Genomic DNA, 27165 nt, shown 5'->3' with positions numbered 1-27165 from the left:
GTCTTCCTCATTTCTTTTCTGCTTAGAAGCATCTTTAGCTCCTAACCATGCAGATGTAAAGCATATTTAGTCATTCCTAACTTCTAATCATTTCACATGTACATGTTCCACTGATGGTGCCTCTATAACGTTCCAATATCAACCATTCTAGTCTTCTTGTCCACATATCATAGCCTAACGTTAGCCTTGCATTATTTCTTGCACAGAACTTTGTGTGGAAGACTGTGCTTTTTCCGTGACAATCATTAGCTTCAACCCATTTTAAGCAACACTGTTTCCTTAAACTTGTCAAGCTGTGACATGAGCACATATGTTTTCATCATCATTCAATGTCAAATTTTTCTGAATTGTCATTGTCTATAAAATTAAGAAACACTACTTAAATTAGCAATTAGCATTTCATGAGATGTGGCTCCACACTGTTTCATTATTGCTTTTTTATACCATTGATAGAAGCTGCAGATTATGTGTGAGTTAGATGTAACAAATAAGGCTTAAACAGCATATTTTCAAAAATACTGCTAAAAATCATCCATAAACTCAATATACATGGTTCTATGTTTATAACTCTGATGATAATTTGTACTGTTAACTATATTATTCATAAAATGATGTTTTGTATAAAATAAAAAATACTTACACACGAAAGAATTTTATAATGGATTTACTCAGAAAAGGAACAGAAGTCAAATTAAGGAGAAACCAACTCACCTCCTCTAATCAAATGCCCTGACATATTCCCATTGAGTAACAGGAGAATGCAACTTGCCGTTATATTTTTATTTTGTTCACTTTTTCTATTTTACTAGTTTTTTTTTTTTTTCAGAAGACATATATTTGAAAGTTAAGAATGCATACACAAAGCAACAGTTTAAATGGAATGAATTTGTCCTTATGTCAACATGGAAAATCCTTTACCATTCTTTTAAAAAACTATTTGGTCTAATTTAATTTTTATTTACTTGACAGAGAAGGAGTGAGAGGGAGAGAGAAGGGGTGGGGAAAATCCCATTTCCTGTTTCTCTCACCAGCTTCCATATCAACAGGGGATGAGTCATGCCAAAGCCAGTTGCTGGGAACTCAAACCTCATCTCCCACATGGGTGTCAGAGCCCCAAGTACTGGAATTATCACCTGCTGCCACCCAAAGTGTGCATTAGCAGGAAGCTGGAATTGGAAGTGGAGCCAAGATTCAGACCCAGGCACTGATGAAGGTGCAGATGTTTCAAGGGGCCTCTTAACCTCTATGCCAAATACGTGTTCATCGTACCATCTTTCAAAACCTTTTTCCAAAGAAGGCTTGTTCTCATCTTTCTGACCATACATGTTTTCCACTGCCTTGAAATTCCATAGCACTCTCTGATAGTTATGTGACTTTTTTCCTTTTTTTAATTTAAAAATATTTGAGAGGCAGAGAGAAAGAAAACAATGCTCATCTGTTGGTTCATTCCGCAAATGCCCACAAAATGTGGAACTGGTCAAAACCAGGAATCACAAACTGGGAACTCTAAACAGATTTTCTAGGGGGTTGTCAGAGATAATTACTTGAGCTGTAACCACTGTCTCCCGGGTCTATTTAGTAACAAAAGGGAGTCAGAAACCAAAGGTAGGAATTGAATGCTTCCACTCTGATGTGGGACAAGGGCATAGTAACTGGCATCTTAACTGCAAGGCTAAATGCCTGCCCTATCCTTTTCTTTTTCTTTGTAATATGTTCAATATTAGAATGTTTGTCACTACCAGACCTATTGCTTCACAAGTGTAGGTGTATGTTTTTTCCATTTTTCTACACTCTTTGTAGCTAAGCAAACACAATATGTATGCTCGTAAATATTTACTGATTGAATCAAAGCCAAACATCATTAGAAACATAAGTAGGTATGTGATACTAAAGATTAGTGGTGTAAAAATTTTTTTAAAAAGATTGTAGTTCAAGGGCCATATTTAAAAAGTCATCATAAATATGTTATTTAAAAATTCATTTGGATTATCTCAAAGATTCATTTCTCTTCATGCTCATAATTTTAATATTAACTGCCAGACATATCCTAGAACAGAAATTATGCTCTTCCAGCGTGTGTTGTCTTTGATTAAGATAACAGCAAATTAAGCAGTCCACAAAAAGGAATATGTTTTTAAAAGTAGTGAAAAATGGCTTACCAGAGAAAATAGATCTCCAGAAGATATCATATCAACTTTATTTGGGGAAACTAACATATTTTCTAAGGATTCCTATAGCTATTGACTTTTTAGTGGTGTTTAACCTAAATTATATATTTCAAAACAACCTAAATCAAAGAGCTAGAATATCCTGCATATATTTGTGTGTCTGTGTGTGTGTGTGTAATTGTACTAGCTGTCATTATATCAGCAAGCTGCTTTTATCTTTGTTTTGGGGGTTTTGTTGTTGTTACTTGACCTTTATTTTTGCTCAAAGTGCAAAACTACAATTATTATAATGGAGTGATAAACACATAGCTATTAAGTTAAGAACATCAGTTTAATTAAATTAGAATATATTGTGTAGACGTCAATCATCTAAAATTATTTTCAGCTTGTTGTAAGGAAGGATGAATAAACACAAAGTGATTTTTTTGATTATTTGAATTGGCACACATTTTTAAAAGTATAATTTTAAAAATTCTAGATTTTAACATTGGATATTTATAATTTTATAATGTATTTTAATATTAGTAATATCTACCTGTTTCAATAATAATCTGACCTTTCTAGTTTCTTGTATGCACAGGAGGGAATCTTATATGAGAAATCTATAATGTTTTTGTTCATTAAAGCTTTTATGTCCAATGACTTGCTAGGTAAGGATTTGTCCTGATATAAATCAAAATAAATATCATCATTCTTTAAACTTATTTACTGATGTCCTTTGCTTTTGGGTTTTATTCAGGGGTTAGAAATTTAATTAAACTTATCATACCTGGGTCACCTTATCTACATTTGGTAAGCATTAAAACCAAACAAACAAGAAATGGAGAAGCAATTAAGCTTCAAAATGTCCTGCAAAAGTCAGTAGGAGAAGGAACCTATTTAAACTTGTAAATTTTATCTAATCACTGTATTCATATTTATTCATATTTCTGGTGATATAATCTGTGATAAAATTTTAGAGTCATCTGAATGTGATTTTTCTTTAGCTTTTTCAGACAGTATGTAAGTCAGGGACAGCAAATAACTTTACTACTATCCTGACTCTAAAAGATTGATAGTGATTTATGGAAGCACTTCTTGAAAAAAATTCCAAGGTCATTCATGATTATGAATGTCATGATGGATTAGTGATGTCTGGGGAAAAAAAGGGAATTTGCATCTTTATTAACCAAACTAAAAATGGAAATTATTACATTATTCTTAAGCTCTCCTTTCTTTCTATTATACTTGTAGATGACTGCATACAATTTAATACTTAAGTATAGGATGTCATATTTTAGACTACAATTATATGGTTGAATATTGATCTTTCCTTTTTAACTATATTATGAGTTTCTTGGTGACTGGAGGCCAGTGCTAAATCTTTCTTGTATTTATTTTCTAATAGTCTTAGGAAAGTGGAAGCCACAGGGTAACCTCAACATGCAATATTTATGATAGCCCTGCTGTATCTATCATACTTTATGGCATATGTTTGTGCATTTCATCCTCATCATTTTTAAAAATAATTCACTGTCCTTTGGAAAGTTATGAAGATACATAGTAGAAGCAAAATAAAGCAACCCAATATTATTTAATGAAAATTCAATCTTTCTCCTATGCTGTGTTTGTTTCCAACACTACACTCTTTCTCCCCAGAGGCAATCACTGTAAGCTATTTCTTGTGTAGTCCTCCAGAAAGAATTCATGTCCAGACAAGCCGTCCATGCACACTTGGCCCTGCTAATTCATGAGTTCTGTATTTCTGGATGTAATTAAGCCCTGATCAAAAGTATTCAGGAAAATAAATGGCTCCTGTACTGTACATGCACAGAATTATCTTTCTTGCCGTTATTCCCTAAGCCATACAGTATGACAGCTATTGACAATGCATTTACATTTTGGGTATTATAAGTAATATAGAAGTAATTTATACAGGAGAATGTACATAAGTTATATGCAAATGATATTTTATTTTATATAGGAGATTTGCTATTCTGTCAATCTTGGCATTTACAGGGGGTTGGGGAAGGAGGAATGTCTTGGAACCAGTCCCCTCAGATACTAAAAGATGAGTGCATTTATATTTTTATATGTATGGAAAGATAGTCATAGATGTTGATCAATGGATAAATCTCTTTTAACACATTATAAACCCTGCATGTAATCACATCTATGCCTTTTTAACTTGATATATTTTTGAGACTGTTTTTTATTAACTTGTGCAGATTGCTTCATTCTTTTTTCACTCATGCATGTAATTTCATCCTATGGATGTGCTGCAATTGATGTCATCAGATTCTCAATGTTTTAAATTGTTACCCAGTCTTTCTTGAATATATACAAAGTAGCAGTACATTTCCTTTCTGTCCATTTCCTTGTTTTTTTCTGCAAAAATAATAATGACAAAATTTTGTAAGATTAGAATTTCTACAGTGAAAAGTTAAAGCTTTTTTTTTATTTGTTGCACTTCTTAACCTCTGTCTCATAGCAGGTAGGGAACCTGTTTTTATGCCAAGGGCCATTTAGATATTTTTATCATTATTTGTGGGGCATTTACAATTATCAACTTAAAAGTTAGCTGGATATAGATTTATTGAATTTCAAGTCCTGCCTGCAGTTGCCTTAACATGGCCAGACCAAATGGTTACCCCCCACCCGCCATTTTACAGCCTGTGGCATGAGGTTATCTCAATTTGCAGCCTCCTGAATCTTTGAGATTTACTTACACGTTTGTGAAACTTCTTTCATTCTATCTTATCCAACTTTTTGATCTTGATCTGAGATGAAATAATGCCAAGTTCTTTTCATTTACTTTTCCACTTTGAAACAGATGTTGAAAATTTTGAGTTTGTAAACAATTACTATTTCATTAAGGATATTGTACTTATGTTTAATTGTTGATCTTATTGGTTTTAAGAAATCCTTTCTATTTTAAGGAAATGTACCTTTTTGTCAAATATAGCAAGATAATTTTTCTACTGATTTTGTATATTAATTTTATTGTCCTATGGAATGGAAATATTTATGTGTTTATGAATTTGTCAGTTGTTCTTTCACAGTTTCTGGACTTTTGCAATGACAATTTCAACCTAGAATATTTTCCTAGGTTTTTTTTCATCATTGCTATTTTGATCCATCTAGAATTTAGTATGATGTAAGGATTCACCTTCATTTTATTTTTTCCAGAAGACTAATTAGTGACCCTCTATCATTAGTTTTGAATTGATTTTTTTCCTACTCTTTAACTGGCACGTTTATATATCAAAACAATACATGTAATTGAGAAAATTTTTTATGTGTCTGTGCCATTTCACTGTTGCTATGTTTATTGATTTTTTTAATATAAAATATTTTAACTATTGTTACTTTACACTACTTCTAAATATTCATCATACACAGTTCCTACTCATCATAATTTCCATGTGAATATGTATATTTGTTCTAAGATTTATTCATTTATTTATGTGAAAGGCAGAGTAACTGAGAGTAAGGGATTGACAGAGATCAGCCTTCCATCCACTCTCCAAATAGCTTCAACAGCCAAGGTGCAGCCAGGCCCAAGCCAGGCCCCAAGAATGCCTAAGGTCTCCCATGTGAGTTGTAGGAATTAAAGCAGTGAGGCCATCAGCTGTAGCCTCCCAGACCCAGAAGCAGGAAGCTGGATTAGGAGTGGTGTGGGGCATGATCACAGACATTTCAGTATAAGATGTGGAATAAAAAGTGATGACTTAAACAACTGTACCATAGTACCCACCAATGTGTGTTCTAAAGTTTCCCAATTCTTGCTGTTTTATTTTCTTATATTTAGGCTAAGTTTGTGAGGTGGTAATAATATTGACACTGTTTTGAAAAGACCACAACAATTGAAAGCAAATGAAAATCTTTCCAGCTTTGACATTCTCTCAAGGACTGTCCAAGGTTTCTTTTAAAGTTCTTTGTAGAAGTTTGAATTCTCTGCATAGAAAAACATACAGATCTTGTACAGTTTAATCGCAAATACTTTATTTTATGAAAGAATATTTTATCTTTTTTTTCTTTTATGTGTTTTTGTATGAGATCTTTTGATTTTCATATAACTTTTGAAAATAGCAACATTTACTTTTTGAATTCTTAATCCCTTGTACTTCTATATAGTTTTAGTTGATTTTATAATCTTGTGATTAACTACATGTAATGATATTCTTTTATAATGTAATGCCTATTTTCTAACATTATCTAATTGTCTAAGATATTATTTCCATAACAATTAAAAATAGAAATATTATTTGTTTAATTCTTCATGTTAAGGAAAATGTTTATAGAGTTTGTCCATATATATCTGATTAGTTTGTACCTGTGAACTTTCATTTTAAAAGGATTTTTATCAATAGTTAACATTTAATATATCATCAAATGTTTTATTAACTATGAAACTGTTTTTATTTATAATTACTATGAGAAATTTAAATATTTCTATAAATGAAATACTCTGTACAAATATTTTACTTATTGTAAAATTTAGTAGCCTTTAGACTTTAGGAAGATCTTTAAATACACAATGACTACCCATCAAACAATGTAATATTTCAACCTCTCTTTTACTTACTCCACTGATTTTATGAGACACTGGTATATAGTTAGTCAATAATTAGTGTTTATCAATAGGTACATTTTCCACTCACATTACACCTCAACATGGTATTATCTTGAAAACTTGGTTAACTAGAAGAAAAAATGAAGACAATATAGAGAAGGGGAATAACTTGCAGTGAAAATAAGATTTATGTAGACAAAATGACCATTGGCTTTTACACTTTTATGCTGTTATTTTGAAACATGCTCTCAAATTACAAATATATTTCTATAAATTTTGTCCATATGCATTCATACTTTACCAAAATTTTAATAAAATTTGTTACTGTTTTATGAAGGGTATGGACTAAGTCTGTTAGGAGGAACTGTAGTTTTAAAGTTAGAAACGTAAATAGCAGACAACTTTTGATCATGTAAAGCATTTGTCTGATTTTAGCTTTGTGATAGCTGCTGCTAGCATTTACCGAAATTTAGGGCTTTGAAAGGCACTGTTATTAAAACGTATCTTTCAAGTTTGCTTTTGAAAGTACTACAATAATACTTTCAATCATTGACAGAAACCTTTCTTCTTCTTTTTTAATGAACAGAACAATAGCCTGAAACTAAATAAATACCAGGGCTTAAACATTAACAGCACGTTAACAGCCAGGGCAAGAAGCATTCAAATGCTCTCATGAAAATAAACTGTCAAGCTATCAGCAAATAGATTTCTTGGTAGTGTCAAATAATTCTGCTCTGACTGAACACAGTGTTGGCTACCTATTATTATAGAGACCTAATTACAAAGCTCAAATGCCTGCTGTTTCTGTTTTCTTAAGGGAGATGCATCAACAAAGCATGGATATGTGATGGAGATATTGATTGTGAAGATCAATCAGATGAAGATGACTGTGACAGTTTCCTGTGTGGACCTCCCAAGTACCCTTGTGCTAACGACACTTCAGTCTGTCTGCAGCCAGAGAAACTCTGCAATGGAAAAAGAGATTGTCCTGATGGATCTGATGAAGGCAGTCTTTGTGGTATTGCACATTTAGCCTCCTTTGCTCTGGAAACTAGAAATTTTCCACACACTTGTTGTTACTTATTACAGTGGCATTCCTTGCTTCCATTCATTCCTTTTAAATGTAATGGTTAATACTGAACCTTATCTACATTTTTCAGCCCTGTCTATAGAAGCAGGTTTAAATATGATCAGAAGTTTCTGAAAATAAAACAGAATAAGTTAGCTTGTATCTAACTCACTTAAAAGTTGAATTGTGGAGTTGTGCTCGTCTCTTAGATCTGGCTGGTCAGTGCCATTGACACAATTGAGCTGATAGTCATCAGTGAGTCTCTCAAAACAAGGGAACCTCATTATTACTGATCTTTGGGATGGAGTATAAACCTATTTATGAACCAATGTAATGTACCTTCTAATCATTGCAGTAGAAATTGGCTTTTAGGAAAACGAAGAGACTGGATTAATGAAGCCTATTGAACTGTTGTCGCTCAAGCTTTTAGTCCTCATGCAGTAGCTTTCTTCAGTATGCTTTACATAGTTAAAATGATATCAGTGAGCTTTGAAACCTCTCTGACTAGCCATGCTCCTTATGAAAAACAGCATACATAAAAGATCACATTTCCTTCTCTGTGAGGAGATCAGAGATTTAGCAAGGAGATTTTGAAACACATGTTTTCTGGATAATACTGAAGGTGACACCAAGACAGTAGTGAAGAGTTTACAGAATGACGAGAACAGTAATGAGACTATGAGAGAGTCACTTTAGAAAATGGTGAAGCTGATGGGAAAAAAAATGGGAAAGATAGTACATTTAAGTCTAAAGATCTATTTTGATCTTAATTGGGCAGTGAAAGCATACTACTGAGTGATACCAAAAAGAGTGTTTTATTCTTTTTAAAATCTTGTAGTAAAATGTTCTTTCACCTTGCAGAATCTGTGATTGTATCGGATAACCTTGAAACAGTAAATGCAGCAGTCTTTATTCCATGAGGCTGAAATGTAACCACAAAGGGTCAGACCCAGAGAAAAACACAATCTAAAATTAAGCAGCAAAACAACTGACAAATAAAAGATGACTGGCTTTGTTTTTTGTTTTCATTCCTTGATCTCCCAAGTTATTCTCCATAATGGAGTGGGTTGGTAAGAAGCTAGCTCATAAAGGGCGAAAGACAAGCCTTATGTGAAGCTCGCCGGAATGTTGTGGGTGCAGTTAGAAGAGAAGGAAATTCGGTACGCTGAAAAGTGAAAGTGTGTAATTAGAGAAGGAGTCTAGACTTTGACAAGCGTAAAATCTATTTTCCAATAAGTCTCTAGAAGAGGCTTAATTTTTCTTAATGTCAGTTTTCTCATCATTAATATAAAGGCAAGGTTATTTATCAGGTAACCATGATAGTTAACGCCTGATCCACGGCAGATATTGAAAATAGCAGTGCTTTTCCATCCTTTCCCCGTCGTTCTAGTTAAAGCAAATAAAAGGCAAAGAAGAGAAGATGCAGCCATTAAAAAAAAAAAAAAAAAAAAAAAAAAGGTTAGGGAAGTGTGAAGGAAACACAGCCTATGCTTGTATGCTTCAGTTGCCAAATTGGGAAAATAAAAGAGGAAGGAGCTAATTCCTTCTGAATTCATTTCTTTGACTATCCCAAAATTGAAAATCACTTCTTGTTATCTATTCACTCTATTCTTCAACTGAGGAGCTTTGCTCAAACACTTCAAAGGTTTCCAGAGAGCAGAAGATGTTACCAGGAAGCTGGTGGTAGAAATAGGAGAATCTTAAAACTAAAGTTTCATTACAACTGCAACACCAGGAGCTACTGACCTATTAGCCTGCTTCACACTGACCTTTACAGGGTGAAGTGGTAGAGATGGAACATAAACCCCAAATACTGGTCAGGGATTCAAATGCTTTCTATGCGTCTATGTCATGTATATGAGGAAAAGCGGAACCTGTGGATATAAATCTTGGGATAAATGTTATGGTACAGTGGGTTAAGCTACCACTTGGTCTGCCCACTTCCCATGATGGTACCTGGGATTGTCTCACCTCTGCTTCAAATCTAATTTCCTTCTATTTTGCTAGGAGACAGATGGTGGAACATCTCTTTCTCCTTCTCTTTGTCCTGTCATTCTATCTTTCAAATAAATAAATAAATATTTTTAAAAGAGTATGTATCCTCAAATTTTAATGAAGAGATTGTTTTTCAGGGAGATCAATGAATTTTAAGAGGGAAGAAGGGCGTACTCAAGAAACAAATATAAAGACTTGAGTCATTCAAGAAGAGTTAGATGTTAATTTTTGTCATAACAGTATATCATATATATATATATACACTTATATATGAAAGAAAAATCTCTCTTTTATAGGCTAATCACATTATTTATGCACTCAATATTAGATACTCATTAATTTAGCCAAAATCCCAGGACACTTTTTAGTGGATTTTTTTTTTTTGTGCTTTCATAACCTCATTGAATTAATCATACTAACTAATACATAGGGTGCAATGTACAATTTACCAAATTTAAAAGCAAACACCTGCAGATAGTAAAAAGCAAAGCAACATGTTTTTGCATTGTCACTATAGGTCAGGTTATAGATGTATAAAAAGATATGAAGATATTATACATGTGTATGTGTATATGTGCATATGCCTGTTTATCAATATTGAGAAAAGTCAAATAGTCACAACATCAATTTATGTACATCCCTTTTGCAAGCCTCTGCAACTAACTTTGCATGGCTGTGAAAAGCCTTAGCATAATCTCTTTCCTGTCGTAATAAAAACATTGAACTCATTTTCTGTCTACCAAGTAAAGCAAATTATACTCCAAAGTTTTATAGATGTGAAAAACCTTCCAGTCTCATTCCTATCCTAAGTAGAGTTCCTACCCCAACCTCTAAAAACAAAAGCCAACAGAGTTTTCTAATACTTATTGGTAATACCCTGACTCTATTTCCTGGGTTAGAGAATTTAATTCGGTGATGAGTATTTAACTGAGGAAAGCTATTGATATGACGTGCAATTGGTTCCCCTTTATAGATGAATGTTCGCTGAACAATGGAGGCTGTAGCAATCACTGTTCTGTTGTTCCTGGAAAAGGAATTGTCTGTTCCTGCCCTGAAGGACTTCAACTCAACAAAGACAATAAAACGTGTGAAATCATGGATTATTGTAGTAATCATCTAAAGTGCAGTCAAGTGTGTGAACAGCACAAGCATACAGTCAAGTGCTCATGTTATGAAGGGTGGAGGCTGGATGTGGATGGTGAAAGTTGCACAAGTGTTGGTAAGTAGATTTTTGGTGTCTGTTTAAAATATATTTGAGAAAAAAAAATCCCACATTACCATCAAGAATTTAATAAAATGATTCAACCCAACACACAAGGCTCCAACCAGTTTTGAAGAAGGCATTTAATTATGTGTCATGTCACGTCTACCACAAAATCTTGTTGAAAATGTTGTAATAGTCCTTCATGTTGCAACCCATTGAATTGTTACCAACTATTATTTTTTCTTTAAATATGGTTTTGTTTATCATAATCTGTGCCTTATTTTTGTATACTCCAATGCACTCACTTTATTTATATATGAATGCTCTTTAGTACTCTGCCGAACTCTCCAAATTCTTGCCACATTTTCAGTTGTTGTTTATACTACCCTTGAAAATAAGTGGTTTCTCTGGCTGTGTTCATCTTCTGCCTACCCATTAAAATATTCTGCTGATTCCCTGGGTGATATTTCACAGTGGGAAAAGCAAACAAAGGCTTTGGAATCTGACATTGGATTCTAATCCTCTATTTGGCATTTATTAATGCAACTGTAGGTAGGTTATGTGAAATATCCCGAGCCTAAATTACCTGATTTTTAAAGTAACAGTGTCTTTTGTAGTAATTTTGGCCTTACAGCATCTTGTAAGGATGACATGAGACACTTGTTACTAAGCTTTGATTCCAGTGAGTACTTAAAGGGTGTTGGCTTCTCAACCATCTTCTCTGAATTCTTAATATGGAACACTTAGAATCTGAGGGGTAATAGACAGAATTAAAGGTCTGTGAATTTTGTTGAGGAAAATATTACACCTTCATTTTCTTTAATTTCCACCTGAATGTTTAGTATCTTTGAATTGTGAATGCATGCCATAGACTACTGAAGTAACTAGCAGTAACTATGATTGTCTCTAGTATAATAGTAGACATCCATATCATATTAAAATTGCTGTAGATATCTCAAAATATCACCTATGTTTTGACTTTGAAAACCACTACTAATTAATTACTTGCAGTCATTATACTAACTTCTCAATGCTATTATCAAGGGCATTAATAAGGTCATTTTACAAAACTTTCTAAGAGACAAAAGGAAATCCAAGATAGTTTGAAATACATTTTCAAGAAAAGATCAAATTCTGTAGCATAAAAATAAATAAATAATAACCACATTTATTATTGTATCTAAGAGTGATATCGGAATATGGTGTGCCATGCAACAACACCGTGTGCTTATTAATAAATTCCCAATATTAATAAGCCTGTGAAGGGTCTTGCCTAATATTGAGAAGAATTCTGAATACCAGCATAAATGAGCAAGGCAGCATGAAAAGTTTTTAAGCTTTTATTCAGTGAGACAGATGCATAGGAGAGCGAGGGCCCTATCTAAAAGAAAGATAAATCTGGATTCACACCAACTACCAGGAGTCAGCCGTGTGGAGGAGCATACAGACCAGGAACCATGTGGCGGGTGGCCCAAAGACCACATGCCCTGGAGGCACAGGGGCAGCAGCAAGCGCCCACAATGGCAAAAGGCCAAAGAAAGGGAAAAGGGCCTGGCACACCATGCCCCAGGCTTTTAACCCACTTCCAAAGAGGAGTAGTTAATTAACCTGATTGGCTGGCGGGCGCACAGGTGTGGCCAGGTAGGGGCATGAGTTCACACAGGGGCATGGTAAAGACATGGTCTTCCAGCTCACAACCTGTTCAATTTTATCCTATATACCTGCCTACACCAAGAGTATTTTTGTTTGATCTCAAGAACTACATTTTAATATGTTTGTTTTCTTGGCTATGTGTTTTTTGAAAACTATTTTCTTTTTTGAAAACTGTTGAAATTTTTTTTCTTTCTTGAAAACTATTGTTTTTGTACTTTTTACAACTTTGAGAGGCGATACACAAATCCACAAATTTCATCAAACGGCTAAGAACCTATGCATTGTAGTCCTTTGTTCATTCTGCTGCTTCCTCAATTGTACTTTTCATGTGTTCATCTCTGGAAACTCTGGATATTCTTTGAAAATCCTAGCTCAAAGCTTATTTATTAATTAGATCTTCATCCAAAGAATCCAGCTAACCACCTGTTTGTCTTTTATATTCTAGAATATACTGTCCATGGAAAATTGTAATTGCATTTTTTAACTGTCTTCTTTCCTTATTCCTTATCTTAAAAAATGACAAAATAAGCATCTCAAAGTCAGAAATCAAGCTACAGATTTTTCTCTCTTGTTTTACAGAGATACAGAGTAATTCTAGAAAAATAATATATGACCAATAAACAATTTTTCAGACTATGAATTATTTTAACATTTTAAATTCCTGATTCAATATTTGCTTGGTGTTTATTTTGTGGTTGTTTACTCTTGACCATTAATTTTTTTTTTTACCTAGGAACCTTTTATTTAAGATACACAAACTTCATACATTTCATATGCATATATTAGGAACATATATTAGGAATCATATATTAGGAACATAGTAATTCTTCCCACTATACCCTTGCTTTCACCTGCACTCCTACCCTTCCTCCTCTTCCTTCTCCTATTCTTATTTGTATTTTTTTTACAAAGATCTATGTTCACATAAGTTTATACTCATAAGATTAACCCTACACTAAGTAAAGAGTTCAGTAGGACCTGCTCTGTGACACAGTGGGTTAATCTTCCACCTGCGGTGCTGGCATCCCCAGGGTAGCCAGTTCTAGTTCTGGCTGCCCCTCTTCCAATCCAGCTCTCTTATGGCCTGGGATAGCAGTAGAAGATGGCCCAAAGCCTTGGGCCCCTGCACCTGTGTAGGAGACCTGGAAGAAGCTCCTGGCTCCTGGCTTTGGATCGGCACAGCTCCAGCCCTTGTGGCCAACTGGGGAGTGAACCAACGGACGGAAGACCTTTCTCTCTGTCTCTCCCTTTCACTGTCTGTAACTCTACCTCTCAAATAAATAAATAAATCTACCTCTCTAATAATCTCTACCTCTCAAATAAATCTTTTTAAAAAGAGTTCAGCAAGTAGTATGAAAACAAAATGTTCCTCAACAGTTGAGACAAGGGTTGTTCAAAATCATTCATCTTAAAGTGTCAATTTTGCTTGTATAGATACATTTTAAGTACTCTATTATCACTGATCAGGGAGAACATATGGTATTTGTCTCTTTTGGACTGGCTTATTTCACTAAGTATAATGGTTACCAGTTTGCATCCATTTTGTTGCAAATGATAGGATTGATTTTTTTTTTTTTTACTACTGTGAGTATTGTATAATGTATATATAACATCATTTCTTTAGTCAGTCTTCAACTGATGGACATCCGGGTTGATTCTATTTATAGCTACTGTGAATTGAGCAGCATTAAACAAGGGGGTACAGAAAACTATTTCATATACTTACCTCATTTCCTTAGGATAAGTTCACAGGAGTGGGATAACTGGGTCAGATTGTAGGTCTATATTCAGATTTCTGAGGTATACTGAGATATATTTCTGAGGATACACCATACTGTCCTCCACAGTGACTGCACCAGTTAATGTTTCCACAATCAGTACATTAGGGTACCTTTTCCCATACATCCTCCATAGCATTTATTCTTTGTTGATTTCTGTATGAAAGCCATTCTTATTGGGGCTAGGGGAAACCACATTGTTGTTTTGATTTGCATTTCTCTGATGGCTAGTGATCCTGAGCATTTTTTCATGTGTCTGTTGGCCATTTGAATTTCTTCTCTTGACAGATACCTTTTCAGGTCCTTTGCTCATTGCTTAACTGAATTGTTTTGTTGTTAAGTTTCTTGACCTTTTAATAGATTCTGGATATTAATCCTTTATCAGTTACTTAGTTTGCAAATAATTTCTCCCATTCTGTTTGCTGCCTCTTCTCTTTACTGAATGATTCTTTTGCAGTGCAGAAGCTTCTCAATTTGATATAAATTCATCTGTCAATTTTGGCTTTGACTGCCTATGCTTCTGGGGGTCTTTTCCAAGAAGTCTTTGCATATGACAATGTCTTGCAGGGTTTCCCCAATAATCTGTAATGATTTATTGATACTTTCCTTTATCCAGGGATTCGTTTTTAGCTCCTTTTCAAAGAAAATTTGGTTGTAGATGTGTGTATTGATTTCTGGAATTTCTATTGTGTTCCATTGGTGTACATATCTGTTTTGGGTGGTGTTTTTTGTTTTGTTTTGTTTTGTTTTGTTTTGTCAGTACCAGGCTGCTTGGATTATAACTGCCCTGTAATATGTCTTGAAATCTGGTACTGTGATGCCTCTGGCTTCGTTTTTGTTGTATAAGATTACTTTAGCTATTCAGTGTCTCTTGTGTTTTCATATTAATTTAAACATTTTTTTTCTAGATCTGAGAAGAATGTCATTGGTATTTTGATTGGGATTTCATTGAATCTGTAAATTTATTTTTTTAGTATATACAATTTGGTGATATTGATTCTTCCAATCAATGAACATGGAAGATTTTTTCTTTTTCTTTTCTTTTTTTTTTTTGTAGCTTCTTCTATTTCTCTCTTTAATATATTGCAATTTTCATCATAGAGATCTTTGACCTCCTTGGTTAAGTCTATTCCAAGGAATTTAATTCTCATTGCAGCTTTCGTAAATGTGATTGATTTGAGAAGTTCTTCTTCAGCAATGGCATTGTCTATGTATACAAAGGCTATTGATTTTGTGAGTTAATGTTACATCATGCCACTTTACCAACTTCTTTTCTGAATTCCAGTAGTCTCTTAATAGGAGTCTTTTGGATCCCCTATATATAGAATCATGTCGTCTGCAAATGTGGATAGTTTGGCTTCCTCCTTCCCAATTTCTATCCCTTTGATTTATTTTTCTTGCCTAATGGCCCTGGCTCATATTTCCAAGACTATATTGAATAGTATTGGTAAGAGTGGGCATCTTTGTCTTGTTCTTTTTGGGAGTATTTTTATTACTGATTCAATCTCCATCTTGGTTATTGGTCTGTTTAAGTTTTCTATGTCTCCACAGCTCAGTTTTGGCAGCCTATATGTTTCAATGAATCTATCCATTTTCTAGGTTTCCCAGTGTTTTTGCATACAGCTCTTTGTAGTAATCCCTGATGATTCTTTTTACTCTTGTATTTCTTTTTCATCTCTGCTTTTATTGATTAAGGTCGTCTCCCTCTTTATTTAATTTTTTGGGCAAACGATGTATCAATTTTTCCCTTTTTAGATTTAAAAAGATTCATTAGAGTCAAAGTCCCCCAGTCTGAGTGGCATGGAGCAGGGCTTCCAAGACAGGAAAAATCCCAAAGGGCCCGGCCCTTGGGTTTTTAAGTACAATTTCAAAGGATAAACAAGCTTGGCAATCAGCTTGGCATTTGGTTACCAGGTAGGGACTAAACCTATCAAAAGACCTGGTTTATGATTCTTTATCCTATCTGGCTTGCTCGGGATAAAACAAAACGAAGAAATCTGGAGGGGAGGGATAGGTGACTTGTTTTTACAATAAACTGTGATCACCACTCCCTTGCTATTCTCATGGTAAATCTGGGAATTCTGAAGGAAGGAGAGTGGCCTGTTTGTTCTTACTAAAGGTAACCTTTTGGGGGAGAAGCAAATATTCTACACACTAAATTCCCTTGAGACCACCTTAACTACGTATTAACCCATCTGACTCCTCACAATCCCCTTAACCAGAATGTACCCTACCATCTGTTAGGGGTACTGGCTGCTTCCTGCTGAAAAGAGGCATCTTTTGGAAGGGGAGTTAAGACAGGGCTGCAGCAGGAGGTGGCTTCTCAGCAGGAGGAGGCTTCTGCAGGGGGTGCAGTGCCAGCTTGCAGAAACTGCTTCCATCGGAGGTCTCCTGTGCATGGCCACCTAGAATTTTACTTTTCCAAGTCTGGAAAAAAACAAATCTAACAAGCTGAACTCAGGATCTAAAACAGAGCACATAGTCATTATTAGACCAAAAGCAAGTTTTCTCATTGAGAAGCAAATAGAAACTGACAGAAGGGACTTGATAATAATCAGGTGGGCTTTAAGGCCTTGTCAGTTATGAGGCTCAGAGCTATCTATCTCTTTGCATAGGGTATATCATAAGGGATGGACCCTGTTGACTTCCATTATCTAGCCAGCCTGGGAAGGGAGCTGGCTCAAAGAGAAGGTAGATGGCAATTCTAAAAGGAAAACATTTTTAGGTAATATACAGTTCTACCTGCAGTGTTGCTGACCCTGCATGACCATCCCCTCAACAGTAGTGGTTACTTTGGAAGCTGGGCCGAGCGAAGGGCTTTTCAGCTTAGAGCCAACAAGGCCTGTGGCTCTGACCTGGAGCCCTTTGGCTCCAGGGCAGATCTGTTTCCAGTGACCCACTGGCTGGCGTAGCTATGAGGGCTATTCATAAGCTGACTTCTGAAGCCCTGGCTTTCTACATTGAAAACCTATGCAGTGGACTGACCTGTTGGGTCTCTTTGATGGCAGATCACTGTGTAAAGCAGCCATTAATTGGCCACCTACCTTTACATTGCTTCTGTGCCAGGCTTCCTCTTCCACCTGGTTTTTGTTAAAACATACCAGAGGAAACCTTAAGAGGATTCAAGTCAAGGGAGTGTTCCGTCCCTAACTTTTGATGGCCTAAACTAGAAATCTGTAGTCATAGGCATTTTCTGATAGTGGTTTTTCTTTGAGATGCTCTTGAGGAAAGCTATGTCAAAATGATGACTACCTTATCCTTAAAATTTTAAGTCATTAGTAAAACTCTCTCCTTTTGTTTGCTTTAAAAAAGGAGGCCTTTATCATTAAGATAATCATGTCTGGTAACACAAGATCATTAGACTTATGTAACTTTTGGACATTTGTATCAATAGTTTGCCAATGGCAAGTTATATCTAGCTGTGGAATCATAATTTAAGTTCTCATTTTGGCTATATTATATATATATGTATTATTACAGAAAAATGTTAGCTATCTCTTTCATAAGGTCTAAAGATCAAATTTTGTGCTCTAGAGAGTCCTTCAGTATAGAATTAGTTTCCTAACTTGAGGAGAATAGAGGAATGAGGGAACAAGTCAGGCTTCCCAGACTGCTTGCTGACAATAACAATATCAAATGAAGACTTAGCAAACAATTTTAACTGCTAAATAATAACTTATAAAATCATTTACCAGAAAATCCAAGGCCTTCTATAAGTTTCAAGGCAAGAGTGCATATATTTGAAAACATTGCTAAATGTCTAACACAAGAGTAACTTGTTTGACTAGCAAGCCCAAGTACAAACATATCAACAAATTTAAAACATCTGGTGCAGAGATTTAGGTCACATGAACCAAAAGGTATATTTGATTAACTTAGCAGTTTGATTTTTAGCCATATTTTATCTATAAGCCAATTAAAACAGAGCTCAATAAATTTTCCCATGTAGACATACAATATGTGCACATGTTTAATATAACATACAAGATAAAACAATAAAGGAGCTTCAGTAAGAGTTTCCTAAAATCTTTGTTGTTTTTTTAATTACCATCAACCAATTAGAGTTACTTTTTGCTCTCAGTCATCTGAATTAACCATCCTTTTTCTAAGTTGGAAATTATTGGCTTACAGAACTGTCCCAGATATTGAACACAATAGACATCAGGGGTAAAGAGGTCCTTTGGAACCTAAAAGGACACATCCAAACACACAGCCAACAATGTTTTAATTTCATGACCATTAAATCTGATTTTTAGGGTTTGGAAAACACAAAACTGTGATGACGAAGATTTCAAATAGCCATGTTTAAAATTATAAACCCATTAACCAACAAGAGGCACTTGCTTATTCCATACAATATTTTTGAAAGCACCTGTAGGGTTTTATAAAACATAGAACACTTTTAGGCCTCTGGGACTTTTTCATTAAGATAATCATATCTGATAACACAAGATCATTAGACTTATGTAACTTTTGGACATTTGTATCAATAGTATTTTACATTATCAGAATTTAAGATTTAGCACTGCTTTACATCTCTATAGTACCTTTAATATAATCCACATAGCCTTAGTAGTTGGAATTTCTACAAGATGAGAGATATATTTTTTGATATTTCCAAGGGGCAGCCCAGCTGTAAATATCAAAGTCAAAGAATTTGGAACTTGGATTTTTTTTTTAATGTCTGTCAAGAATGTGAAGGAGGCTTAAAATATCTGGTTGAAGTAGGTTCCCTTAACATCATGACATAATATAGGCCATATTTGATCACTGATACAAAATGATTACTCTAATGCTTTAGAATAAGTATAGATTTAAACAAACCATAACTCTTAATAAAAAGTCAGCTGTTTTTAAACAATCAGAACTGAAGAGAAACGTTAAGAGAACACAATATATTACTTCAACAGAGCACAAAATCTGTCTTTGGTCATCCCAAAAATTGAAAATAAAATCTTAAATATGACTTGGAATAATCTTAACAGAGTCAGAACTAGGAAAGAGGAAATAGCTTACTGGAGATGGCTAGAAACTGACAGTCACCAATTAAACAAAACCATTAAAAGGAGATGCTGCAGTTTTTAAATAGGTTTTTTGTATTATTTCAGAATATTTACTACCATTGAAAAAAACCTCATTGCTTTAACAAAGGATCAGATTCTAATTCTATGTCAAATAGACTAATAGCTTTTGCTTTATATCTGCTGATTTCCTTGATTACATTTCCTTTTTCAATTTATTTTATTGATTAAGTTCTTCACCTTCTTTAGTTATTTATTTTTGTTAGTTGGGTCAGTGATATGTCAATTTTTTTTTCAAACAGAAAGCTCTTTGTTTCACTGATCTTTAGTAATTTTGGTTTCAATTTTGTTTATTCTCTAATTTTAATTATTTCTTTTTTCTTTGAATTTTGTGTTTGATTTGTTGTTGCTTTTCTAGGTCCTTGAGAGCACTGATAGCTCATTTATTTATTTATTATTTTCCAATTTCTTGATGAAGGCACCAAGTGCTATAAACTTCCCTCTTAACACTGCTTTTGCTGTATCCCATAGGTTTTGATATGTTGCACTGTCATCTTCATTGATTTCTAGAAATTTTTTGATTTCCCTTTTGATTTCTTCTATGATCCACTGTTCATTTAGGAGCATGTTGTTCGGTCTCCATTTGTTTGCATATGTTCCAGAAATTCTTGAATTGTTAATTTCCAACTTCATTCCATTGTGGTCAGAGAAGATACATGCTATGATTTCAATTTTTTTGAATTTTCTGAGACTTGCTTTATGGCATAGCATGTGGTTTATCTTAGAGAAAGGTCCAAAGCAGTGGTTAGAAGCATGTGCACTCTGTAAATATGGGATAAAAATTCTGTAGGTATTGCTAAAAGTGGGTTGTTGAAGTCCCCTATTACTCTGTAATGGAGTCCATGTCTCTTTTAGATCCTTTAACATTTTTTTCAATAGACATAGGCCCTCTAATTGAGTGCATATATGTTTATTATAGTCACAATTTTCTTTTTTTTAAACTTTTATTTAGTAGATATAAATTTTCAAAGTACAGTTTGTGGATTACAATGGCTTTCCCCCCCATAACTTCCCTCCCACCTATACCCCTCCCATCTCCCGCTCCCTCTCCCATTCCATTCACATCAAGATTCATTTTCAATTATTTTTATATACAGAACATCAATTTAGTATATATTAAGTAAAGATTTCATCAGTTTGCCCCCACACAGAACACAAAGTGCCAAATACTGTTTGAGCACTAGTCATATCATTAATTCACATTGAACTACACATTAAGGACAGAGATCCTACATGGGGAGTAAATGCAGACTCCTGTTGTTGACTTAACAAATTGCCACTCTTGTTTAAGGTGTCAGCAATCCTCCCAGGCTCTAATCATGAGTTGCCAAGGCCATGGAGGCCCCCTGAGCTCCTATAGTCATGATTTCTTTTGAATTGATCCCTTAATCATTGAGTCATTGAGTCTAGGAGTCCTTGCTAGCAGACATTTAATCTGCTCTTTGTTATTAAGATTCTCACAGAGTAATTAGCTTGATAATATGAAAAAATAGTAATTTGTGTGATAATAATGTCATTTTATTCATCTGCATCTTACAGTGAAGAAACTATAGCTCAAGTTTTGTTGTCAGATATATTTATAAGAATTGACTTTGTAACAGTTTTTTGGGTATAAGTGACAAAATTGAGTGAATTTATATATATATATGTATATATATTTTAAAGATTTATTTATTTATTTGAAAGTTAGAGTTACACAAAGAGAGAAGGAGAGGCAGAGAGAGAGAGAGAGAGATCTTCCATCAACTGGTCGCAACGACCAGAGTTGCACCTATCTAAAGCCAGGAGCCAGGAACCAAGAGCTTCCTCCAGGTCTTTCCATGTGGGTACAGGGGCCTAAGGACTTGGGCTATCTTCCACTGCTTTCCCAGGCCATAGCAGAGAGTTGGATTGGAAGTGGAGTGGCCAGGACCCGAATCGGCACCCGTATGGGATGCTGCCACTGCAGGTGGTGGCCTTACCGGCTACACCACAGCACCGGGCCCCAGTTGGAGTAAATTTGTACTAAATGAAGTAGACATCAACTTTTATTTCATATTAAAATAATTCAACATTCAAATATAAATGACCAGGTGTAAAGGTAATTCTAATGTAAGTGACCCCTTCTATTCTTAGTTCAGAACAGCACCATCTCATTTCTGACTGTTGTTACCCTTGTTACAATTCACATCTGACTTCGTTTATAAGTTAGGAAGAATGCAAAAATGTGTGATTAATGTTAATTTTATCTTTTAAAGTTAAATGAATTCTTTCTCACATGGAGCATTTAACCTGCTTATAAATAATACTTTTCTGAATCATATAGATAGCCAAATACCACTGTTAGTATTTGTTTTTGTTTTTTTGCGGATAAGTTTTGTTAGATGTTAAAACAGTTTTATTTAAACTGATTATATATTATAAAAAACCTTTTTCTTTTTTCTTTTTCTTTTTTTAACTTTTATTTAATAAATATAAATTTTCAAAGTACAGCTTTTGGCTTACAGTGGCTTTTTCCTCCCCATAACTTCTCTCCCACCCGCAAGCCTCCCATCTCCCACTCCCTCTCCCATTCTATTCACATCAAGATTCATTTTCAATTATCTCCATATACAGAAGATCAATTTAGTATATATTAAGTAAACATTTCAACAGTTTGTACTCACACAGAAACACAAAGGGTAAAGTACTGTTTGAGTACTAGTTGTAGCATTAATTCACATTGTACAACACATGAAGGACAGAGATCCCACATGGGGAGCAAGTGCACAGCGACTCCCGCTGTTGACCCAACAATCAACACTCCTGTTTATGGCATCAGTAATCACCCTAGGCTCCTGTCACAAGCCACCAAGGCCATGGAAACCCCCTGAGTTCACCAACTCCGATCTTATTTAGACAAGGTCATAGTCAAAGTGGATGTTCTCTCCTCCCTTTAGAGAAAGGTACCTCCTTCTTTGATGGCCCGTTCTTTCCACTGGGATCCCACTCCCAGAGATCCTCCATCTAAGTCTTTTTTTTTTTTTTTTTTTTTTTTTGCCAGAGTGTCTTGGCTTTCCATGCCTAAAACAATCCCATGGGCTCTTCAGCAAAAACCTTTTTCTTTATTTCATTTGCTTCATGTTTTTTAAAAAACAGCAAATTCATTGTTCAATTAAAATGAACTGACTAGCAATAATTAGACTTTAAACATATGCTATTTCTCCTTATTCTTTTCTTCATCATTATTTCAATTCTTCCTGTTTTTAAACTGTTATTTCTATTGAATTCAACACTTACACTTATTCATTTTAAAAAATTTTAAAAAAGGATAATGATGGTTTTATGCTTCATATTAGAGCCATGACTCCCTCATTCAGAGTTTCTTTGAATTTTCCTTTCCTTTTACTCTTTCTTCCCTAAATTCTTTATAATCTCTCTTTTTGATGAATTGCTGATCTGATTCTATTTTCTCTGTTAACTCCTATCATCATATCATGTAATATCTCATATTATTTAAACCAAATGATCTCCCATAAGTACCAAGTATATGATAGTTATTTTCTATTTAGTATGTCTATTAATCTCACTTTTTGATATTTAGTATCTATTTTATTTGTTGTTTACTTATTTCTATCATACCTTACAAATAACCTTTCTCCTGAAGCATTGGCTTCTTTTAGTGTATGAACAGTCAGAATATTGCTATTGATTGTGTTTCTTTCTTATCTCAGGTTTCTTTGCTGTTTGTTAAGCAGCCCACTACCAAAGTTACAACATACTCTGGTAACATTGCAAAGAACATTATAATATTCCTTTTCTAAATTTTCTGTTAGCCTAAATTGGAATTATATTCTCTCATTTTCTATTTCTAAGTTGTTAAAATTATATTTGTTTTCCAATTTACATAGATTTTAGGGAAAAAAGGCTATGGTATAAGCACAAGAATATATAAATGTAATGACCGCCATTTGGTGCACTGCATTCGTTACCCAAGCCTTACTTTTTCCTCCTTTTTTTTCATGCAAGCCTTACTTCAAGGAGGCAGTACAGTTAATTATTTATATTATTCTGTGTATTTCATTGGAGATGTTTTTCCCACTTGAAAGCTTCCTTTATCATCTTCCACTATCTCATCTTTCTTACTATCCAAGTCTACTTCCCTAGGTATCAACAAGTCACTTCAAAATCAGTTGGCTAAAAGTACTATTCTCTTTCTCAAGTATCCCTCATTCTGTCAGCGGTTCCAATTTCCTTATGGTCTTCAGAACTCAAAGCTTATGTTTGATTTGTGCTGTTCATTGGTGCTCTCTTTGTCCACATCCTGCTTTTTATCCTTAGTCTCTCTTGAATTCAACCCTCCTTCTGCAATTGAGTAGTGTATATACCTCTGCATGGCCAAGACATACCCATCTTCTCTATGGTATACTTATTCTCATCCTCTGATTTCTCCAGTGTTTGAGGAGGAGACTAGTGAAAAATGAGGAAGTAGTGTTTTCATTGACAAAGGGAGAGAAGAATCCAGAGCTGGAAGATGAGAATTAACACCAAGAGGTCTTATAGACATTAAGAATGAAGAGTTGGTAAGCAGATGGGCTACCTTGGAGTGTACTGAGAAATTAAGGTGAAGAGATCAGAGAAATGAAGCTCTGGAGGATTGATACTCTGACCGCCTATCACTTTACTTATCTTAACAAAACGACAGTTTTACAAGTTAACTTCTATACACAATTTTAAATTACCTCTCTATTATCTATGGAATGCTGTCCAAATCCTTCACCCAGAAGGGCCTTCTTCCTTTCTGCTCATGTTTTCTTTCCAAAGTTATGTGTTCTCCTCCTCTGCTGTGGGTTTCCATTTGAGGTACATTATTGCTGTTTTCAGCATTAGTAATACAAGTGAGTTCACTATGAACAGGACCCTATAAAATTCTTGCATGTATACACTTCATTGTGTCATCTTCTTCATGTACTCTGATCACAATCATCTGTGATCATTCAGGATGACAATATCTTCCACATTCTCCCTAGAACTCTCCAAGTTTATTATTCTAATGTTTTTAACAGCTAATGTTTATCAAATACCTAAAACATGACAGATAATGTATTTATTACTACCAAGAAACCAATTGGATAGTATGAAGATGCTGATTTTTATGCTGCTGGAAACTGAAACCTGAAAATTTGGCCTCATTTGCACAGGTTCTAAGTGTTATTAGAACAAAAGTTTTGATCTTTATTCTTCCTGCTGCAAATCAGGAGTTTTATGTATTTATGTGTTTACTGCAAGGATCTAGGCCATTTCTCTGTAGCGTGTGTGCTCTTACTTACATGATGCCTTTGAATAGTCTAGGTTTCATGAGTTTTCTTCTGTCACCCTTTGTACCCAAACTTTCTTAAAAGCTGAGGTTAAATTATTTCATATTTCTTATGAAACATAAAAATTCTGTAACAAGCTCTTGTTAAATAGAGGAAGGTTTTTCTCTTTTTCCAAGTAATTGGTTCTTTTCTGTTTTCATCAGTAACATTTATGTTTATTATCTCTCTCCCCCCCATTATCTTTTGGGTGATCATGCCTGAAGTTTTGAGTTAATTATACTCCTTACCTTCTGGCATAGTATTGGCATTGGTCTATATAATATTCACTTTAATCTTACAGAAGATTCCATCCACTCTTTCTTTATTTCATATTTCTCTTCTTCACTTATGTCATCAGAAAAAAACATCCTAATGTGGTTTATATTTTTTTAAAATATGTGTTGTTGGTGTTTTGGTGCTATGAGTTAAGTTGCTACCCATGACACCAGAGTCTTATATTGGAGTGCCGGTTCAAGTTCTGACTGTTCGGCTTCCAATCCATCTTCCTGCTAATGCATCTGGGAAAGCAATGAAAGATTGCTTGGGTGCTTGGGTCCCCATTACTCCTGTGGGAGACCAGGGTAGAATTCCTGGCTCCTGAGTTAGGCCTAGCTGTTGCAGTCATCTGGGTAGTGAACAAGCAGATGCAAGATCTCTATCTGTTACTCTATCCATCTCTCCCTTTCCCTCTGCCTTTCAAATAGGAAAAAATAAATATTAACATATATAGTTGTTTTATATAGACATGTTTAATATGTATAAATGATATTGATATATATGTATGTTATAGCCTGTCACCTTTTTGCAGTCAGCACTGTTTTTAGAACCTGTGCTATATACATAATTCATTACTTTTATTAATGTAATATGTTGTATTACATTGTAATAAATATATTATCAATTTTATGTTGTATCACATGGCATATACCTTTCTTTTTTGATTATCCATTCTATCATATAAGTACACTCAAGTTTCCTCTGAATTTCTACAAAAATAATGACACAAATAATGTTTGTGTAGATATATATTTAACTGTATTCTTATAGATCAGCATGAAAATGTCTTTGAGACAACATTACTGATTCACAGAATGTGTTTACATGTTTTATAATTAAGCAGTTCCAGTTACTTACAGTATTAGTTGCAGAGTCTCCATCTGTCTGCTTCCTATGTGTTAACCTTCTTGAAAGTTCTGACAATTATTCAGCTTTCTAATATCCCCATTAATATAGAAGAATAAAGTAATATATTATTGCTTTCCTTCCTGTTTTTCTTATTATTTTTCAGTATGAGCATCTGTCCTTATGTTCATTAGCCTTTTGTATCCTTTAAATTCTTTTAACCACTTCCCTATTATGATTACTGCTTTTTCTTATTATTTTGAAAGAATTAATCCATGTATTGAACTTTGGATGTTCTTAGTTGAACTATCCATTGATAGATTTGATTGATAATACCTACTTGATTTTAAATATCAAATACCAGTCAACCATCCATTAATTTCATTAATTTTTTCAAAAATTCCTTTTTGCTGTTTCCTTCACTCCTTTCTTTGCTTCATTCCTCTGCTTCTTTCCTTCTCCTCCCATAATAATCATTGTTTCTTTCATATTTAATTTCTTCAGAGCTAAATATTCATGCATTAGTTCTTATAAAAACCATTCATTCATCCATGAAATAAAAAGTATTTATTAAATCAAATCTAGTAAAAGACACTAAGTTATACTAGGTATAAAATTTTTTTGACTATTTTATTTTAAAGGTAGAGTTTCAGAGATGCAGGGAAAAAGAGAGAGAAAGAGATTGCATCCACTGGTTCACTTCCAAAATGACTGCAACAATGAGGGCTGGGCCAGGCCAAAGACAGGAGCCCAGAGTTCTATCAATGTTTTCCACCTGGTTGTCAGGGGAGTCATGTACTTGGGCCATATGCTACTGCTATCCAAGAACATTAGTGAGGAGCTGGATCTGAGTGAAGCAGTGGGATTGCAGCTGTTGCTCTCTGTTCTCTCTTCTCTTCTCTTTCTCCTCCTCCTTCCTTCCTTCCTTCCTTCCTTCTCTCCTCTCCTCCCCTCTCCTTTCCCCCCTCTCCTCCCCTCTCCTCTCTTCTCCTCTCTTCTCTGTTCTCTTCTCCTCTCTGACACACACACACACAGAGAGAGAGAGCAAATGTAGACTACAGATTCCTATAGCACATTAATGAAAAGAAGAGTTAAAAAATACTTTGAAAAATAAAACAGAACTACTAAAAAAAAATACCCAGGCATTTTTGAGAAAGTAACTAACTGAAGGGAGAGAAACAAAAAATTGGCCCTTAAGAAAAACTGAAGGACAACAGATGACATA

General features: G+C 34.5%; 1 protein-coding gene across 1 annotated transcript in view; it reads left to right on the top strand.

Annotated features, from left to right (window-relative positions):
* Nucleotides 1-27165, top strand: part of LRP1B (LDL receptor related protein 1B) — a 2136850-nt gene that overhangs the window by 1324279 nt on the left and 785406 nt on the right. Inside the window, exons 22-23 of the mRNA XM_062186250.1 lie at nucleotides 7541-7741; nucleotides 10761-11006. Coding sequence (XP_062042234.1) covers nucleotides 7541-7741; nucleotides 10761-11006 — 447 coding nt within the window. The remainder of the gene's footprint in view (nucleotides 1-7540; nucleotides 7742-10760; nucleotides 11007-27165) is intronic.

Source organism: Lepus europaeus, chromosome 1 (assembly GCF_033115175.1).
Source record: "Lepus europaeus isolate LE1 chromosome 1, mLepTim1.pri, whole genome shotgun sequence".
Lineage (NCBI taxonomy): Eukaryota > Metazoa > Chordata > Mammalia > Lagomorpha > Leporidae > Lepus > Lepus europaeus.
The sequence above is the reverse complement of the archived record's forward strand: the minus strand, read 5'-3'. Positions and strand labels throughout refer to the sequence as shown.